At 36.8% G+C, this 22389-nt stretch overlaps 1 protein-coding gene across 12 annotated transcripts in view; it reads right to left on the bottom strand.

The window, feature by feature from the left end:
• CFAP20DC (CFAP20 domain containing) overlaps window positions 1-22389 on the bottom strand; it is a 225505-nt gene that overhangs the window by 134172 nt on the left and 68944 nt on the right. For all 12 annotated transcript variants that reach the window (XM_087431264.1, XM_087431260.1, XM_087431255.1 and 9 more), the window contains one exon: window positions 7504-7618. In XM_087431264.1, coding sequence (XP_087287390.1) covers window positions 7504-7618 — 115 coding nt within the window. The remainder of the gene's footprint in view (window positions 1-7503; window positions 7619-22389) is intronic.

Genomic DNA, 22389 nt, shown 5'->3' on the forward strand with positions numbered 1-22389 from the left:
AGCTTGGGAATGTGGGACTTATCTCATTTGTTTCTCTCTTTTTAAAGTATGTTGCCTGTTGTTTAAATAGTCAAGAAGTATTATTTCAAATAGTTTTTCCAGTTTTATATTTGTTTACAGCAGGCAGGATAAGTGGGTACCAGATACTCTGTTATGGTTAGAAACAGCAATCTAAGCAGTCATATAAATTTAAGCTCCTACCAGACATTTCCCCTGTTGGTAGCACATCTACTTGGCTAATGTCCAGCCCTAGGTTAATTCAGTGCCATTTTCTCCAGTTTTTCATTGGTTTTATTCCTGAAGTATTTTTTACATTGTCCTCCTCTTCTACTTCCTTGCTACTATGGTAATTCAGTCTTATACGTGTCACCTGGACTTCTGCATAGCCTCTTAATTGGTATCTCTGCCTCTAGCTCTCTCCATCTGACATTGTACTTATTTTCTAGAATACAGATCATATAATGAAACTTCTCCATGTTAAAATTTAAAAAAGTCTCCAATGGACTAAAAACTCAAACTTCCTAACACGGCTTTCAAGGCCCTTCATGGTATCATCTAGCCTTCCTTCTTTCCAGCATTGTAATTCTGTACATTCCCATTATAAATCCCAGTTAAGGGATCAAATGTGACAAACTTTCATGCTTTTGTTTTGAGTATTCAGTTTAGCACAAATATGTCCACTATGACAATCCCCAACTTGGCTGGACAAGTCTGATATTTTCCTTTGGCAGCATTTAGTTCCCAAGACTAGTTTGGTGTATACTACAGCCCATTATCATTAACTGTTTATATGTTTGCCTCCTCTGCCTATTATAATCTCCTTGATGAGAAAGACTGTGTGTCATTAACCTTTGGATTCATATCATTTGGCACAGATCTTGGCCTACAGCAGGGGCTCAATAAATATTTGCTAATTGAAATAAACTCTAAGTTTGGAAGTTTATTATGACACCATACTCGCAAGATAATAAACACTGATTCATGTCAAGAGAAAATAGTAAAATAATAACAATATCAACTAACATTAACTGAGCACTTACTATGAGCTTGGCACTGTTCTAAGTAATAACTATTTAATCCTAACAACTTCACTATGATGCAGGTTCTATAACTGTCACTACCTAACAGATGGGGAAACTGAGGCAGAGAGAGATTAACTGACTTGTCCAAGGGCCCACAGACAGGAAGTGACAACCAGAATTCGAACCCCTCCAATCTAGCTCTAGAGGCCACACTTCAACTCTTAACAGCATCCTGCCTGTTCCTGTGATTTGGAAATAGGGTGAACCTCAAGTTAATCATCCATTTTCCAGAACAAACTTATTTTTATGTAGTTGTTCCAGCTTCCCATAACCATTCAGGGCCGACAGAGAAAGGCATGGAACTGCTCTTCTTTCCCCAAATCTCTTCAACACACATATTAGACTGACAGATGAGTAGAGAGAGAAAAACAGATATTTTTAAATGACATGCATAGGTGTGAGATGAAAACATTTACAAACCCTCAAATAAGCACCATAAACATTATGGATTCTAGGTCAGAATGATTTCATTGAGAGATATTCTCTAATTGTATCTTAAATGTCTATCTAAATGATCTTGTATCTAAAAAAATCTGCCTCCTTCATTCCCGGTTCATTCAGTGACACTCAAGAAATTAAATACTGTTAAAAACCAAAAACTTCCAAATCCTTGGCTCTATGGGAAAAATGATCTTTGAGGGGAAATTTTAAAAACATTATGCCACATTTTCAGTTTGTAATAAAAGCTATAACATATTCCACCAGAGTTGTGGTGCAACAAAGTACAACTCCTAAAGAGTAATTTTATCTATTTAAATGACAAACACTGGGTATTTGAGTGGTAAAGGTTACTAAAAGATTTTGGCATTGTAATTTATCATATTACTTTGTTATATCTCCAATGAATGCTTCATTCTCGATGTATCTCATACCCGAACTTCCTATTCAAATGGAATTAAATTTACTGTACATTAATACATTCTTTGGTGGCAAGACATTGATGTTCATCTGATATTATCACCAACTAACTGAAATTAAATTAAAGAAGAAGTAAGATTGATTTCAGTGAGTTTTGACTAAGTGGCTACCTCCATTGTTTAATCTGATGGTTATTAATTTTTAAAACTGTTCCTGTCATTGAAAACCTAAAAGTATAAATCGTTGTAATTTAAATATTAAAGTGAATCCTCATAATTGAGAATAACATGTAAAACAAAATTTTTTATTTGAAAGGTTGGACATTTAATGGTAACTGGAACAGTAAGTGGCCTCTAAATAAGTATTCATATTGGTGTGGCTATAAAGGTATTAACTTTATTTCCTGCCTCTGGCTAGGTAAAGCTCAAGAACCAAGGCAAAGTGGACCATCTGGCAATTACACTCGCAATCAGGGGTTGCAAACTATACGCCTAGAGGGCACACACGGGTAACTTAAATGAGGGAAGCAGGAGGGGTCTGCGGGCACCCGCCTTCCTTACGAGTGGAGAGGATTCAACTCCATGGGAGAGCTCAAAGCGCCGTAAAAGTGTGCAGTTGCCCCCAGCTCCAGCTAACTGCTCGCTGTGCAAGAAAACAGACTCAGTGCTAACTTGATTCTTTAAAAAAAGAGGTCAGAAATCAGGAATTTTATGTGAAATCTCCTGATTTTTAAATGTTAGCTGAAGTACTTGTACAATATTGTGTTTTGAGGTTTACCACCACAATATCCATAGTTCCTGAAGGAAGTGAAGAATGCTTTGGCAAAAAGCAGGGAATTGGGGCCAACATCACGCCAACACCTGGGAGGACCCAAGGGATGGCATTTTGAATGGGTGGAGTACTCTCTGTCACCTTGCTGCTCTCTGTAGAAAGTTCCCCTAAAATATGACCTTGAATTAAAATAAGGGCTCACTGGGAATAGACTATATTAGCAGTGGAAGGAAAAGAACTGCTGCTGCTGTAGCATCTTGTGGATTGGGAGGAAAATGGAGGGAAATGAGAGCAAGTTTTAGAACTGAATTTCTTAACATTTGTTAAATATTCCCGGACATTTCTGGAATCGCCAAGCACATTTAGAAAGCTTACAGAATTTGTCCATCATAAACTCATTATTTTATCTCCCATGTCAGGAGGCATATTAAGACTTGCCAATCTGTTCAACAAACATTTATTGAGCACTTTCTATGTGCCATGTACTGATAAGGACTAGGGATAAGAGCCAAATAAGACATGCTTATAGTCTAAAGGGGGACACAGATGAGTAAACAGATGATTAAAGTGCAGGGTGAAGAAGTGTTATGAGGATTATGAATTTGTGAATGGCAATGATGAGCTGTACCCAAAAGGTCTAATCCACAGAGGGGAAATCACAGAGGGCTTCCTGGAAGAAGCAGCAACTAAAGAACAAACAGGAGTTATAATCCTTATTTAGGGCTTAGTCCATGCCAGGGATTGTTCTTAAAAGCCCTATGTTTATTAACCGATGTAAATTCCCACAACAACCTTAATAGTATGCATACCTCATATTATCTGCATTTTATAGACGAGGAAAATGAGCAGGGAACATGCCCAGTCACATAACTAGTAAGTGTCAGAACTCAGATGCCATGCTCTTCACTCCTACATATTCTTTACATGTTTATATTGAAAAAAATACAGAATAATTAGAACATACTACAAGCAGTTATGATCTGATGATTTCACTGGGATGGGGAATACTATAGAAACAAATACCTTGTCTTTTCTTATTGCTTAGGGCTGTTGCGAATGTAAGTGAGCAATTCTTTCTAGATTCAACCACATTCAGAAGAAAAGTTCCAGATACGTTGTGATTGTTTCACTTTTTAAAATTTAGCACGAGCTAAAGTCACCTAAAGACACCAGTTTGATTTCTTTACACTAAGATTTCTTTTTAAACAACTACATGTAACTTGTGTCTGCACCTCCTTTCTTTTATATTCTCTATCAAGTTATCTGGCTGGGGATGGAAGGATGAGGTAGATAGATGAGTTACGGAATGCTGTCCCACAGGACCTATTACGGTTATTTTTTAATTTTTATTTTTTAGTTTAAATAGTACATTTCTTACATCATTAGATATCTGGTGCTGCCAGCATATATTCATCTGAAGAACTCATTTATTAAATATGAAAGATCATTCAGTCAAGTTCACTTCCTATCTCAGCAAGGTTTCCTTGTGATAGAAAGACAATATTTTATTTTCAAATACTATATTACCACAAATGCCACTGGATGAAGGGTACACTGTGTGTGTGTGTATCATAGCCACACACAGAACGATCAGTTTAGACTTTAACATAATATCCAGAAACTTCAGAGTTAGTTAATTGACAAGAGTGACTGAACTCACAAAAGCAAGGTAATAAATTTGATTTATTAACCACAGACAGAATAGTGTATTGGTCTCACATATGATTTAACTCTTGGAAACGATCTAACACTGAACTCTAAACAATCTGAGAAGAATAAGGAAATCAATATCTAAACATAAGAGGATGAATACGATTTTATTTGTAAGGCATTAAGGCATTTCCTTAATGTCTCAAATGATTTAACTTTAATAACTGAGTATTTGAATTTAATCTTTAAGCATTTATGAACATTTAGTACAAAATGAATTTAAAAAAAAATTCTACTTAAAACAGAAACCATCAATTTATTCCACAATCCAGCTCCTATCTGTTACTGGGCTGCCGATTTCCAAGGTTCCCAGGCCAAAACCTCAAACTTATCTTGGATTCCTCTACTCCTATCTATTCCAACATCAAGCCCAGAGGATCTGCCTATTGAAAGAAACAGTCAGCAGGCATACAATGTCTTCACCTTCACTCTCTTAGCCTGCTGCCCTGTCTCCTTCCTGATACACTAAAACTGCTCAATGGAGTTACTAATGGCCTCCTGATTGCTACATCCGCCAAATACTTTCATATTTTGACTATTCTCCCTTAAGGAAACTTCATTTGTTTGCACGATACGTCCCTCTGCTTCATATCACTTTCTCATTGTTGCTGTCTCTTTCATGGATTCTTCTTCCTTTGCCCATCCCTTATATCGGGTAGGCCCTTGTATTTCCTCCTCTAGCCTCTTTTGTTGTTATTGTTGCCATTCTGTACTCTCTCTGCAGGCCAGTTCATCCATTCATGACTTTAACTGCCACTTACATGCTGAAGAAGCCCAAATACCCAGGCCAGACTTCTCTCTCAGACTTGAACATATATGTACCTTCAAAATTCTCAGTCTGAATGTCTCAGAGACCCTTTAATCAACACTTCCATCTTCCCTTTCTAAATCTGCTATTTCTCCTAGATTCTTTCTATATATTGATTGCATCATCAGTCATCTAAACTCAAAACCTGAGTTTCCTTGACTTTTCCTTTTTCTTCATTTCTAACATCTAATTAATATTCAATTAAGACTTTTAGTTATTTTTCAACTCGGTTCCCTCCTCTCCATCCTAACTTCTATTTTCCAACTTTAGGATCTCATCACTTTTACCTAGAACATCCATCTACCCATCCACCCACCCACCCACCCACCCATCCATCCACCCATCCATCCACTTATGCATTTGTTGAGTGCCTAGAAGCCTGGTACTGCTATACATACTGGAGATATAAGAGTGAGAAAATGAGACAAAACCCCTGCTCTCATGGAGCTTACTTTCTTGTGACAATTGCAGTGGCTTCCTAACTGGTCCTGCTGGCCTCCAGTCTCATCTTTCCCACCCATCCTCCAAAGCAATGTTCTACCTAAAATGCAAATCTCACTATGTCACCCCCTGCTGCTGCAAGCCTTTCCATGGCTTCCTATCACCTATGAGAAGAGTCCAGGCTCCCTGGCTAGAAATACAAGCCCACCAGGAGGTTGCCCCTGCTTACCTCTCTAGCCTTACCACTTCCCTACTATTGTGGCCCCTCCTCAGCAACACTGGATTACTAGACTTGCCTGCACACCTCATTTAGCCACTCTTAATGCTGCTCTTTCTGTTCTAGGAACACTCCTCTCACTTAAACTGGTTAACTCCTTCTCCTTCTTCAAGGCCCAGTTCAGGCATCCCCTTTTCAGAGGGGATGACCACTGGGACTCTGACCACTCCCCTTGTGCTCCAGAGTCCGCTGAGGTTCCTGCTCTCACAGCAGATACCGCATGATATGGAAAAGGTCTATTTACATACGTCTTAGCTCATCTGACTACTACTGCTACCGCCTTCGTCCTCATTAACTCTAATCTGGATCATTGCAAATGTTCTCCTCATCTCCACTTTCTACCCCCTCCAAACCATTCCAAATATCACTACCAGATTAATCTTCCCAAAGCACAGAACTGACTGTGTGTTCCTCTTCAAATCAAAAGCTTTAATGACTTCCTTTCCTCTACTATCATGGTTCCCAAAGAGTGGCGCATGCACCATTTGTGAAGTGATTTCAGATGGTACACGGGCATGGCGTTAAATGACTCTGCATTACAGAATAAAAATTTCCCTTTATTAGTTTTCTTCTAATCCTCACTATGTCCAAGAGAAAGCTTGAACATGTATCCAACCCTTGATTAACTCTTTATAACAAAGAGCAGGCCTCAGGACAGAGCCCTAAATAGGAAAACGGTACTTAGCTGGACTTTAAAATATTGTTTTGTTTTCAGTTATTGCTGTGGTTACATTTTATTTTTGGAAAGTTACACTGGTTTTCCATTTATAAGTGTGATATAAAGTTTTCTTTCAAAATAAATTTATTTAAGCCCCCCAAAAGGTGAGTTGATTTAAAGGAAAGTATTAAGTACACACTGGGACAGGTAGTACACAGACATGGTAAAGTCATGAGAGTAGCACTGAAACGACTGATGTTTGAGAAAGACGCATCAGTCATATCAGGTCCAAGCTTCTCGACCTGTAACCTATTGCTCACTTACTTATACGTTATGCTGCTTTAGGCCTTAGAGGTCACACAAATCTCCCAGCCCATATCAGGCTGTTGTATTGTAGGACTTTTGTTTCCTTAAGGCTATTTTTTTTAAATCTGGCAACAGTGATCAATCGTTTTCTGTTCTCCAAATATGTACCACTTTCCAGCCTCAATGCTTCCACGGGCGCTGTTCCTTCTGCTTAGAATGTTCGGCTTCCCATCTCTTCCTACTGAAATCCTATAGTCCTTCAAAGTCCATGCTAAGTGCATTCTCCTTCATGAAGCCTTTCCTCATCCTACAGTCAGATGGATTTCTCTCCCTTTCACAGTACCCATAGCACCTCTCTTTCCACTGTGCTGCCTATCACAGTTTTGGTGATATTCTAGATGTTCAAATAATTATACTCTCCCACCTAGTAGATTTTAAGCTCTTTCACCGAAGAGAAAGGAAGAACATGAATTTTATTCATTTTTTATACCACCATGGTACTTAACAAAGTGCCTTATACACAGAGTAAGCCCATAATTAATATTTGCTGAATTAAACTTAATATTTCAAGCAACATTCATGTGATACTTACAATTTTGCGCTTGATCATGAAGAGTGGGATTTTTGCATGAAGCGGGGTTGAGGACAGTTCTTTATGGACCGTTGATAAATACAATCTTCTTTTGATGTTCCCTAAATCAGTAATTCTGAAGAAATAGAGAGGAGGGAAGAGAGAAAGATTCCCATCAATATAATAACCCCTTCTTTGGATAATCATCAAAATGATATAATTTATCATATAGGCCCTTTCCAATAGGGAGATCAAATACAGAATTTAAAAATTGCCCTTTTCTTTCAAGAAGTAATAAAATTCCTTCCATAGATTCAAAGGGCTCACAAGTCTGAATGTATAAATTCACTTAATATGCTAATTTATTTCAGTACTCTACACAAGATTTCCACAGTCTTCTAGCCTATGAAAAAATTCAATTTATATGAACTGAGAAACTGCTAGCCTTTAATAACCATGCTTGTTCCAGCCCCTTAAGCTTGTGTTATCTTGGGACATACTGTCACCTGCTAAATAGGAAAACAATATGGGTTTCTTTCCCTAAAAATGCACCTGTCATTTTATATAGGCTCTTAGTCTGCTTAGAGACAGACACAAAACACTGACTGTCGGTTTCACTTCCTAAGCACATATCTTCGAACCAGAATTATAATACACAAGTTTATTGCTCACTATTCAGGTCAAACCGCAGTGACACCAAGGACACTGAATCTGAACATCCTTAATAGATTTAGACCACAGCCATGATCACAAAGATTAGGTTTGCTTCAAATTGATAGAGGCTCATTTTTATGTTCTGCTTCCTTTAGGTCTCAGAGGTAACATAGCAGGCTTACAATCTCCAAACCTGTCTCAGGCTGCTATATTATACAACTGATGCTTCCTTAAAGCCTTTCCTTTTATTGGAGAACAGTGATTTTTCCCCCCATTTTTAGCAACTTTGTCTAAATGTACTAAGTGCTAATTTTCTACAATTAGCAATCCCCCAAGGAGACAAAAATTTCATTCAAATACACTGCTACCAATATTTATAGTGTAATTAATTACTTTTTAAATCAACATAGCCTTTTCTATAGCTCTTCCTTGCCTCCTCTCGTACTTTTCTAATCTCATTATTTCCTCCCTCTAACATACTCTACATATTTTTCTGTAGAAAAACTATCATTGAACAGTGTTAAGAATAAGTGCAGTAAAAATTAGGTGAGATAATTTCAGAGTATGGCCTAGACCTAAAAATTCTACCTTACCTGCACTAAACGATACCATAAATCCATTTAAAAAGTAATAAAGCCTTTCAATCCATAGTCAGAGGTAAGGTTTAAAATGCAAAAGTGTTAATACTACTGTAGTTTTACACTTAGATGTATAAGTAAAAGTAGTATAATATTTGCCCCAAGGTAGTGTCTTCAAAGTGGGATGAGCACATGGGGAGGTGGTACACAACCCTCCACTGAATTGTAGAAGGAAAATATTAGAACTATCTTTCATCTCATTCTTTAAAATTTTATTTTTGTGCATGTTTCATATATAGTAGTACAGAAATATATTTATATATTTTTGAAATAAACGTACCTATGTGGTTAGCGTGCTCAAATATTTTACCAACAGGGTTTAGGATCAAATATGTTCAGAAAGCATTGTCATAAAGGATGCTATTAGCTCTCTTTTGTAAGAAGTTCTGATTAGGGGATAGAAAGAAAGACTACAGAGATCGTGGAAGGGGAAAGAAAACAAGAAGTTTCCTTGCATCAAACAGAAAGTTTTGTTGCATCAACCAAAAACTCATTTGAGGCAGTTTTATTACAAGTTTGCTTTGCTTATAGGGATAAGACTATGTAATTTTTATTTGATTGGTAAGGATCAAACTCCAAAGGGAGGAACACTTGAGTATACTATCACTTTATCGACATATGGAACAACAGGAATGTTGTTGTTGTCATTCACATGTTTAGCAAATACTCACTGAGCTAGGCAATATCCCAGGAATACACTGAGGAACACAATTCTGAAAAAGGCACGTCCCTACCCTCCTAGAGCTTCTATGCTAGTGGAAAAGGCAGGTGAAAAAAAGTATAAAGAGACAAAACAAATGCAAGTTATAACTAAACGCAATGAAGGAAACAAATGAGAGATTCAACTAGAAAGCACCAAGAAATGACCTACTTTAGACAGTAAAGCCAGCAAGGCTGGCATCTAATTGGTAAGGGAGGGACATGAGGCGGGAGGGTGGGCAAGAGCCAAATCATGCAGGGCTTTACGTCAAGGTAAGGGGTTGACAAATGCATTGTTCATAATAGAAAGCTATTAGAGGGTCAACATTCTACCTTGCATGATGAATGGATATCATAAAAATAAATAACTATGGTGTCTTTTATTTCTTTATTGGGGTAAAATTTGTGTACCTTCTGAAAGTCACAGATTTTAGTGTACAATTTCAGGTGTTTTGATAAATGTATACACCTATGTAATCACCCTGTTGATCAAATATAAAATATTTCCATCACTCTAGAAAGTTCCCTCCTGGCCCCTTCTAGTCAGTCCTCATTCCTGATTTCTATTACCATGGGTAAGTTTTGTCTGTTCTTAAACTTCTTATAAATGGAATGGTGTAGAATATACTCTTTTGTGACTGGCTTCTTTCACTTAACATGATGTATTTGAGATTCATCCATGTTATAGCATGTATCAATAGTTTTTTTTTTAAATTGCTGAGTCTTGTATGGCTATACACCAATTTACTTATCCATTCTCCTGTTAGTGGATATTTGTTTCCAATATTGGTTTTTTAGGAATAATATCTGTATGAACATGCTTATAGAGTCTTCCTGTGGACATGTATTTTTATTCTCTTGATAAGTAGGAATGGGATTACTGGGTCATTGGGGAAGATATACATACAGCTTTATAGAATCACTTCTCCAAAGTGGTTGCAGTGGTTCCACATCCTCACAAACATTTGGTGCTATCAGACTTTAATGTTAGACAATTCTAGTGGGTATGAAATGGATACCATTGTGATTTTATTTGTATTTCTCTTATGGAAAATGGTATTGAATACTTTATAAGTGTTTACTGGTATATCTTGTGAAGTATCTCAAGTCTTTTGCTCAATTTTTATTGAGTTTTCTTATTATAATGTAAGAGTTCTTTATATATGTTGGATACATGTCCTTTGTCAGATATGTTTTTCTTGCCTATTATCTTTTTTTTTTTTTTGTGAGGAAGATCAGCTCTGAGCTAACATCCGTGCTAATCCTCCTCTTTTTTGCTGAGGAAGACGGGCTCTGAGCTAACATCTATTGTCAATCCTCCTCCTTTTTTTTTTCCCCTAAAGCCCCAGTAGATAGTTGTATGTCATAGTTGCATGTTCTTCTAGTCGCTGTACTTGGGACGCGGCCTCAGCATGGCCGGAGAAGCGGTGCATCGGTGCGCACCCGGGATCCGAACCGGGGCTGCCAGTAGTGGAGCGTGCGCACTTAACCGCTAAGCCAGGGGGCCGGCCCCTTGCCTATTATCTTAATGGTATCTTTTTTTTAACTTTTTATTTTGAAATAATTTCTAACTTAGAGAAAAGTATCAAGAATAGTACACAGAAGATGCATATATGCTTTATCTAGATTAGCTTATTGCTTAATGATGACTTTTGATTAGCAGAAGTTTTTAATTTTCATGAAGTCCAGTTTATCTTTATTTAGAGTAGTGCTTTCTGTGTCTTAAAAAATCCTTGCCTAGCCCAAGGTTGGAAAAATACTTTCCTATGTTTCCTTCTATATCTTCACAGTTTTAGTTTTCAGATTTAGTCTATGATCCATCCCAAATTAATTTTTGTGTATTGTGAGGTAGTGGGTGTGGCTCTTTTCTTTCTTATATGTTTATCTAGTTGTCCCAGCACCATATCTTTAGACTCCCCTTTCCTCATTGGGAAGGGTTTGTCTGGCCCTGGCTTTTCCATATAATTTTAGGATTCACTTATCATTTTCTATAAAAAAGTTGTTGCAAGTTTAACTTGGATTGTGTTGAATCTACAGATCAATTTGTGAAGAACAATATTGAGTCTTCCAATCCACTTACATGATATATCTCTCCATCTACTTAGGTCTTGTTTAATTCCTTTCACAATGTTTTATAGTTTTCATTTTAGAAGTCTTATACCTCTTTTGCTAAATTTATTCCTAAGTATTTTGTTTTTTGACATCATTGAAAATGAATTTTAAAATTTCATTTACCAGCCGAATGCTACTAAGTGTATAGAAATACTGTTGATTTTTGTACGTAGACCTCATTTTCTGTGACCTTGCTTAATTCACTCATGAGTTCTAGTGGTTGTTTTGTAGATTCCTGAAGATTTTCTAAATAAACAATCATGTCTTCAGTGAACAAAAACTTTCACTTGTGCTTTTTTCGATCTCTGTATCTTTTATTTCTTTTTCTTGCTTTACTGCACTGGCTAGGACCTCCAGCACATACTAAATAGAAGTGATGAGAGGAGAAAACCTTGCCTTGTTCCTGATCATAGGGGGAAAGTGTTCATTACATTTCTATTAAATATGACGTTAGATGTAGGTTTCCTTTATCAGATTGAAGATGTTCTCTTCTATTTCTAGTTTTTTGATTTTTTTTTAATCATGAAAGGGTGTGGAATTTTGTCAAATAAGTTTACCGCATTGATTGAAATGATCTTATCGTTTTTCTCATTATTCTGTCCATATGTTGAATTATGCTGATTGATTTTCAAATGTGAAACCAACCTTGTATTCTTGGTGTAAATTTCAATTATGCTAGCATTTTGTTGAGGATTTCTATACCTCTGTTCACAAGGGACATTGGTCTGTAATTTTTTTGTAATATCTATGTCAGGTTTTGATAACAGAGCTAAGCTAATCCCATAAAGTGATTTGGGAAGTGTTTCCTCCTCCTCCATCGTCTGAAAACTTGTTAAAAGTGGTTCTTGTTACTCTTCAAATGTTAATAGAATTTTTCTATGTCTGAAGTTTTCTTTGTGGGAAGGTTTTGATTACACGCTCAATTCTTTAATAGATTACAGGGTTATTCAAATTTCTATTTTTTCCTGTTTCAGTTTTGATATACTGTGATTTTCATTTAAAATTGTTGAGTTTATTGCTGTAAAGTTTTTCATATTATTCCCTTTATCATCTTTTTAACATCAGTAGGATCTGTAGTGGTATGCCCCCTCTCATTCTTGACATCATGGTAATTTGTGACTTCTCTCTTTTTTTATTAATTGATATTCTGCTATGGTTTATCAAGTTTATCTTTTTAAAGAAACAACTTTCGGCTTTGTAAAGTTTCTCTATTCTTTGTTTTCAACTTTATTGATTCCTGATTTTATTTTTATTATTTCTTTCCCTCTACTTATTTTGGGTTTAATTTGTTCTTTTTTCCCCCTGGCCTCTTAGGATGGAACGTTAGATCATTAATTTTAAACCTTTCTCTTTTCTCATACAAACATTTAAAACTATAAGATTTCCTCTAAGCATTACGTTAGCTGCATCTAACAAATTCTGATACGTTGTATTTTAATTTTCACTCAGTTTGAAATATTTTCTAATTTCCCATGTGATTTCTTCTTTGAATCTTGGGTTACTTAGAAGTGTGCTATTTAATTTCCAAACAGTACAGTCTTTTCTCTATATTGCATTGCTATTGATTTTTAATTTAATTCCACTGTGGTCAGAGAACATACTTCATAAAGTTTCCTTTTAAAAAAAATGTAACAAGACATTGTATGACCCAGCATCTGACTGGTGGATTGTCTATATGCCCTTGAATTTCTTTGATGCTAATATTTTAAAACTTTAAGCCATTAAAAAGTATTATCCCTAAAGCTAGTCAATACTGATCTATCATCTATTGATCTGTAGGACATTCCTTCCTATTTCTGGGCAACTTTGGCCCCTGGGTCACTATTTTCCTCTTCTGCCATCATTCTGGGTGACTTGAAATATCCACTCAGAGAGCAAGATTTAATCTAAACCTAAACCTCTTCCACTATGACAACCAATACTTCTATTCCATTTTAGCAGCTTACAGGAATAGTCCTAGTCTGTAGCCCATCATCACTAGGAACTACTTGACTTCAAGATCTCCTATTCAAATTTTCCTCCTGATTAATTAATCCATTCAATTAACATTTAGTCAATGCCTTAGTAGCACAATACAAGGTACTAGAGACACGGAAGTAGCTGAGACGTGGAAACCATAGTCCAGTGTTGGTGGTGGTGGTGGGGGGATAACCATTCTTAAGAAGCTGTTTTTAGCACATTTCATAGACATTATCTTATTAAGTCTCACAATAATCTTTCCCTGTAGGTAGTATATTCATTCTTTATTTTGTAGATGGGGAAACTAGACTCTAGAAACTAAGGAAGCTACTAGTCCATGGATATACAGCTAGTAAGTAGCAGACACAGGTTTAAAACTTGTCTCTTTAAAATCCACTGCCATTTCTGTGACACAACTGTGTGTCCACTACTACACCAGGCTGAACCTCTCTCATTCATTTATACTGAGGGACCACTATTCATCAGACGCTGCACTAGCAGCAACAAGAGTGCCCTGGTTTCTTTCTGTCCTTGCAGAACCATAGCCAAATACTTTCAACAGAACACTTGTTTATCTGATGAATCACGTACCCTTTCTCTTCTCCCTCATCCTTATTCTTTTAGAATCGTTTCCTGCTCCATTCTGGATTCCACTCTGGATCCAGTCTTCCAATAGGTCACAAACATGTGCCTTCCAACCATGATCCCATGTAAAGCCTCCTGAAAGGATGATCTCAAAGCCTGCAAGACTGGAGTGTAATCTGCTGGAATGTGGTAATTCATCTGAAGAAAAAACCTTTCAAGTATCAGAAGGTTGTTTGTTTAGCATATAATCAGAACAAGTGACTTAGACTTTAGTACCTGATGCATATGTTCCCCAAAGGAAAGGTATTATTATTATTATTATTAAATATCTACTATTTATTAAAATTTTTCTATATGCCAACACTATATTATGCACTCTATATGTATTATCTCACTTAAACCTCCAGTAAACCCTACAAGATATCTACTATTATTATCTCTATTTAACAGAGGAGGAAACTAAGGCTTAGTAAGGCTAAGTGATTTTCCCAAAGTCACACATCTAGCAGAGTCCAGATTTACTCCTTTGGGGCAGGTGGTGCCTATAAATATATCCATACTAGGATAAATCTTTGTTCCTGGAAACAAAATATTTAATATTTGATGGCTAAGACTCCTACCCTTCACTGTGTTTGGAAGGACAGAGCCCACGTTTGCCTTTGTGTGTGTGTGTACACGTGCTTATCTTTTTTCCACTGACAAATTCTTGCTTTAGATTTGTAAAAAAACTGATCCAAGAACTATTATCTCATAATTAAAAGCTCAGAGGCTAACCTTATTTTTCCTCACACCCACGTTCTTTGGGGTCACTTTACTGTCTTACCATAGGCCTCATATAGCTATTCACAATCCTCTTAGTTATTAGTGAGGACCTCTGAGAATCACTGATTGCTCCCAGTCCTGAACATCTGGGCTTCACCACTCCAACTAGCTGTCATATCCAGTCAAAGTCACTTTCCTAGCAGTTTCATATCTGTTTCTTCCTTTGGTTTTCAACAGCCGCAATGCTACTTCAGGTCATTTGTTGCTTTAAATACCCTCCCTTATTAGTTTGTCTACCTTAAATCTTTTCTCTCTCAGTCCATTCTTCATGTGGATCAGCCACGGAGACTGAATGTCACCCCTCGGCTCCAATTTCTTCTTTGGCATTCTGTCCTCTAAGGAATGAAGTCCAAGTTCTTTGTCTTGTTATTCAAGGACTTCCAGAATCTGGCCTCTAGCCACTACTCCAATATCACCTTTCACCACATTCTTCTGTTTACCCTCTGCTCAGGTCAGACCTCACACAACAAAGAACGCAAGAATAAAACCAGAGGTTTTCAGAGACGCCAGGAGAGAAGATCAGAATTGGGGTGAGAGAAAGAGCGGAAGTGCAGAATAACGCCAGGGTTGGTTGTTGGGTGTCTTACATGAGATACCAAGAAAATCTCAGTGGGGGAGAGATCAAGGCTATAAGCACAAACAGAAAAGAAGGGGAAATGGAAGAGTGACTGTGTGCCAGAACCGGCACACCGTCGCACCAACGTGATCTCATTTATTCTTCCCAGCAACTCTGTGAAATCGGAATTAATATTCACATCTGAACAATGTAGGGAGAGGCTCAGAGACATTGAGCCACTTTTTCAAGGTCTCAGAGTTAGTCTGTGGCAGAGCCAGGAATCTATCTAAAAAGATAAAGCAAGAGGAACAAATGCCTCTGACAATTCCAGAGGATGGTAGTTGCCTGGCTGTTGTTGAAAGGCTGCGTGCTTACTAGGAAAGAAAGGGTGAGTGACAGGCCTGCAATCCATTCTCGCCCTTTACTAAAGGGCATTCCAGAAGAGAAAGATGACCAGCCAAAGCTCCTTGTAAACAGGACTGACCTTCTGGCAAATACACTAATGGTAATTATTAGGAGGAAAGTCCTTAATAAAATGCCTTTTGCAGGATGCACCTGATCTGTCTAGGATTGTTTATGGTTAACAAACCTGGAATCCATGCACTTATGGGGCATGGCTCCCTGGAAAATGTCACACACGCTGCAAATGTAACAGCTCCCTTTGGGTGAGTGACACTCTCGCAGGTATTGTTCTCTCAGGTATTGCTTTGAGAAGTCATCTGTTAGATCTGGGCCAAAGTGCATTTAGAAAGAACTGAAGGGCTGCAATGGCAGTCCCAAATCTCTTTCTGCTTCACATGGGTTTCAATACTGGTTAGGATCTCTGACTCTTGTGAGTCTGTTTGACAGTCCAATCCTTTGTGCTATCTCATATCCCTGGTTATATTGTGCAGCCTCTTTAAGAAGCACACTCTCAAAAGCAGAGTACAAGTAGTTTATTGGAGAGGTGATTCCATGAAGCAGGAATGAGGGAGCAGGGAGAGTAAGACAACAGAAGAAGAAAAGCCAAGACAAGGATGCACTGTCAATGACACTGCTATAGGCCACAGGGACTCCATTCCATCAGGACATCTGGAGACATGTACAGATCACTTCCCAGAATTGTCCACCTGAAAAGTAGAAGTTGGGAGCATATATCCACTGACTCCCAACACTCAAGGGTTGCCTCTGGGGGCCTTAACTCCCCTGTATTTCCAGGCTGTGCTTATCTGTGAGTGGAGCAGGCTCCCACAGCATCAGAGAAGGCCCTGAGTGGCACCTGATACGGAACACCGTCCAGGTAAGCTCGCACCAAACTGTCCACTGCAGCTGCAGCTACTACCAGACGTGGACCCAGAGGACGTGACATGGGACACTGGGGCGGGCTGCCACAATGACAATACTAGCATGTTTGCTGCTACTTAAACATACTCTATCCTTTTGTATTTTCCTGACTTTGCTTATGCACTTCCTTTGGAAAGCCCCTTCTCTCATTATGCCAACTGAAATTATATTCATTCATCACAGTTTGAGTTGAAATGCCACCTCCTCCTTGAAAACATCTCGGATCTCCAAATTAAAAATAATCACATCTTTTTTTCAGTAACCACAGGATGTTTTTTGACCTCTATTACTGATTTTTTTCATTCTCCCTTGGTGTTTTAGGTCAGTAACTATAGTCCACTTTATGGGCCATAATATGATGGAAATATGCAAATCTTTTCCTTTGTTTTCATGGGTGAATAACAGGCGGTCCCATATATTTCAGTTTTACCACTTGCTAGTAACATTCTAATTGAGTTTAAAAGGGTTACTGGAGCTTGGTATTCCAAAGCCCATTTTAGAGTTTAAAGCAGTCTCTCATTCTAAATTCCACAAAGAAGTCTAACAGCCCTGAAAGGCTTGAAAAATTTGTAGAGTTCCTAGTATGCACATGGACAAACACAAGAGAGGTGGAATTTCTGCAATTTGGGGGAAGGACAATTTATTACAAATTCATCATCAGTGTTTTTGTCTTAACTGTAATTTTTAAGTACTGCTATTTTTTTTAGTGATAAATTCCTATTACTTTAGACTAATCATTATCATCAAGTGTGGAAAATAGGCCATAGTGGTTAAGAGCAATAATTTTGAAGCCAGATTTTCTGGGTTCAAATTCTGGCTTCACATTTCTTAGCTGTGTCACTGAGCAAGTTACTTAACCTTTTGTGCCTCAGTTTCTTCATCAGTAAAATGCGGAAAATAGTAGTACTCATAGGATTGTTGTGAGGACTGCAGAAGTGAGTATATGAAAAATGCTTAGAACAGTGGCTGGCACTAAGAAAGCTCCTCCTAAGCACTACCCATCACCAATGTGGGTGGCTGTGGATTGTTCAGTGAATCCAGTGTATTTCTGGCCTTTAATTTTCTAATAACTAAAATTTGAGTGGCCCATAAAGGGCTACATAATTCTTATCGATGTCCCAATCTACATACTGGAAAGTGGGAATGGGTGGGGTTATAGGCCATCCCCTATGTGGGACATCTTTCATCGTGCTACAGTGAGTCTTGGTAAAAAAGTATGGGCGTCACCATAGGCTGTTGCCTACAATCTGTCTCTTCTACTAGCCTGTAAGCTCCCAAGGGCTGAGACCACATCCTGATCATCATAGTGCTCGCACAGAGCTACGTTCAGAGCTTTGTAGTTAATTGGGAAATATCTGCTGAACTGTCTCTGTTGAAGCTCTACTAGAGTAAAATTTGCTCATCTATTTATTGAGCACCTACTCGGTGCCAAGCCTGGAAGGAGATACTGGGGATATCACAGTGAATTAAACAAAGTCCCTACCCTCATAAAGCATGTGTTTTAATGGGGGAAGATAGTATTAAAGAAACAAGTACACACATAATATGTCAGCTCTCAGTAAGGGCTATGTAGAAAAATAAAGTACACCAAGGCAAGAAAGAGGGAAGGAGCGGGAAGTGTGATTTTAGAAAAGGTGGTTAGGGAAGGTCTCCCAGAGAAGGTGCCACTTGAGTGAAGAGTTGAATGAAGCGAAGGTTGGAACAATGTAGATATCTGGGAAGAGCATTCCAGACAGAACAGACCTGAGGACTATGTGAAAATTCAAAAGAAAGATTTGTTCCTCTCTATAGTGGATCTTTCAATGTAATCCAACAAATACTTATTAAGAGAGGTGGGCACCCTGGGCTGTAAAGCTCGATAAGAACCACACAATGAGTACATTGCATGACTTTGCCCTCGTGGAGTCAGGTTTTGGTTTGCACAATGTAGTTCTCAGTTAAATCTGATCATCATGGCTCTGATCTCTGGAAGAATTTCTAAATGATCATGTGCCCAGATCAGGACAGAGATATTAGCACTAAGTCACTCATATGGTGATGAGGATTTATTCTACTGTCTTTGCAAAAATAAATATGCAAACCTTTCCTATCTCATAATCAAGAATAGTTGGTTTTGGAGGGAAAACAAAATCATGTGCTAAGCTTAAATGGTTCTGAAAGCAAGCTGAATTGCTACTTTAAAAAAATTAAAATTAGTCATTCATGAGAGAGAATATAAATGCATATGTGTGACTACTTAAAAGCTTCATTATGCTTATGTGCTTTTTTGGGGACAATTTAGTTGCTGTAAGGAAGGCTGCTTGTAAAACAGTTCTTCACTTGTAATACAGGCTTGATTGTCACCATCTAAAACCTCCTGTGACCTAACAAAGCAGAAAAAACAAGCCACACTGGCATTGCTCCTCTTGCACTTAAAGATACAATTTTTTTAAAAAACCATATATGATTTAATACATTTTTATATCTGTAAGTGAGCATTCATAGCTACGGGTCAGCAATGTGATAGAAAAAGTAATGAGACCATGTTGAGAAAAAATGGGGTAGTCAACAGGAAAATCAACCTCATTTATTATAATATTCTAGTGATCAGCAGGTGTATAACTCTCCTAGCTATGGTCATTAACGACATTCATTCCAAACTTAACATCTACATTTGCAAACCATTTGAAAGTAAAATTACTTTTCAATTCAATTTTCAATTTGCTTTTCTATCTTCATCTTGGATTGACAATTTTTTTTCACAATGGCAACCTCAGTGAGTATGTGAGTAAACGGTAGCAACCATCCAAGAGTGTAGATAAACTCATCTATTCAGATTACCTATTCACTTTTCTTCCATATGTACAATCATTTACAACCATTTGTGAATGTTCACTTCAGGTTAGAATGAACTTGCAAAACTGATGTCAGATTTCTGATGATTTGATTCATTTATAAAAACATTTGTTCTTGAAGCCAAAATGGTATTTATTTTTCTTATCATGACCCCAAAATGACCAAATTTGAATGCATATCTTCTGTGATGCTACCAAATAACTCTAGGCATAATCACAAGGAAACAGTGAGTTTGCATAACAGTATATTATAAAATACACGTAATGATGTTTAGGTATATAGTTAATATGGCTGTGTATTAAAATTTGAAGTCACACAGAAAGAAGGTGGTTCCACGTATAAGGCCTCCCTTACACATTCATTCCTATACTTCACAGGGAATTTTATTCCATTAGTTTTTCCTGGATCCCTTCTGCTGAGGTTTAAATTCATTGAGGATTCTTTTGTCCTTAATAGAGAAGAGTAGTAATTCTGAATCTAAGATGCTTCCATATACTTATTAAAACACAATGCAGCCTTGTTTTTCTTTTTTTATAGTTAACATTCATTACAATGACTATTTCACATACTGATTTTAAATTAGTAACTGGTGCTCTTGAAATCTTTCTCTGAATATCATTTGATCCTCTTTTTAAAAAGAGGCTTTTTTGAGGTATAACTTACATGCCATAAAATTCACCATTTTAGGTGTACATTTTTAGTTAAGGAGTTACACAACCATCACCAGAATTCAGCTGTCAAACATTCCTATCATCCCAAAAAGATCCCTCATGTCTGTTTGCAGTCAATCCCCACTATTACCCCCATCTCTAGGCTATCACTAATCTGGTTTTGGTCTCTAAATATTTCCCTTTTCTGGATATTTCATATAAATGGAATAAAAGTATATAATCTTTTGCATCTGACTTCTTTCACTTGGCATAATGTTTTTGGAATTCATCCATATTGTAGCATGCATCATTACTTTTTATTGCAAAATAGTATTCCAATATATGGATATGCCACATTTTGTTTACCCATTCATCAGCTGAGTTAATGGAGCTGTAGATTGTCTCTAGGTTTTACCAATCTAAATAATGGTACTAAAAATATTCATATTCAGCTGCATGTATGGACATAATGGTTTCATGTCTCTTAGGTATGTACCCAGGAAGATAGCCACTGTGGTAGGTATGAGGTGGTATCTCACTGTGGCTTTATTTTATATTTCCCTAATGACAAAAGATGTTGAGAATATTATAATGTGCTTTTTAGCCATTCTTTCATCTTCTTTTATGAAATGCCCGTTCAAATCTTTTATCAAGTTTTAAAGTGGGTGATATGATTCCTTATTAATGAACAGTAAGGGTTCTTTTTATATTGTGGATACAAGAACTTGTTCATATATATGATCTGCAAATATTTTCACCAGTCTGTGGCTTGTTTCCATTTACTTAATGGTGTCTCTTGAAATGCAAAGCTTTTAAATTTTTATGAAGTTTAATTTATCATTTTTTCTATTATTAATTGTATTTTGATGTCATATCTACAAATGCTCCACCTAACTCAGGGTAATGAAAATTTCCTTCTGTTTTCTTCTAGAAGTTTTATACTTTTAACTTTTACATTCAGGTCTACAACCTATTTTGAGCTAATTTTGGGGTATGATGTTAGGTAAGGGTCTAAATTAACTTTTTTTTGCATGTGGATATCCAAATGTCCTAGCATCATTTGTTGAAAAGACTATTCTTTTACCCACTGAATTATCTTAGCACTTCTGTAAAAAATCAACTGACCATAAATGTAAGGTTTCATTTCTCAACTCTGCATGCGGCTTCACTGATCTATCTTCTTCAAGCCAATACCATACTGCTCTGATTACTGTAGCTTTATGGTAAATTTTGAAATCAGTAAGTATAAGTCCTCTACCTTTGTTCTTCTTTTATGAAAGTGTTTACTATACCTTTGAATTTCCACATAAATTTTTGGATCAGCTCATCAATTTCTGCCAAAAAAAATCACAACAAAAAAACAACCACTTTTTGGTAAATCTTTAGATCAATTTAGGGAGAACTGTCAACTTAACAATATCGAATCTTCCAAAGAATGGCTTTGCATTTACTTAGATCTTTAATTTCTCTCAGCAGTATTTTTTAATTTTCAGTATACAAATCTTGCACTAATTTTGTTAAAGTTATTCCTAAGCATTTTTTTGATGTTATTGTGAATGGAATTATTTTCTTAATTTCATTTTCAGATTGTTCTTTGCTAGTACATAAAGATGCAACTGATTTTTGTATATTGATTTTTGTATTCTTCAACTTTGCTGAGCTCATTTATTATTTTTGTACAGATATTCATGTTGTTTGTGAATAAAGACAGTTTTGGTTTTTCCTTTCCAATACAGATGACTTATATTATTTATTTCTTTTTCTTGAGGACCTTATTGCATTGACTAGAATCTCTAATACAATGATGAATAGAAATGGTGAGAGAAAACAGTCTTATCTTTGTTCTGATCCTAGGGGAAAGCATTCAGTCTTTCACCATTAAGTATGATAAGCTGTATGTTTTTCATAGATGCCCTTTATCAGGTTGAGGAAATTCCTTTATTATCTTAGTTTTTTTATCACTAACTCAAAATGGATCAAATACTTAAATGTAAGAGCTAACACTATAAATCTCTTAGACGAAACATAGGTAAAAATCTTCATGCCTTTGGATTAGGCAATGGTTTCTTAGATA

The sequence above is a fragment of the Ceratotherium simum genome, chromosome 5 (genome assembly GCF_057802395.1).
Source record: "Ceratotherium simum simum isolate JZ-2026a chromosome 5, ASM5780239v1, whole genome shotgun sequence".
NCBI lineage: Eukaryota > Metazoa > Chordata > Mammalia > Perissodactyla > Rhinocerotidae > Ceratotherium > Ceratotherium simum.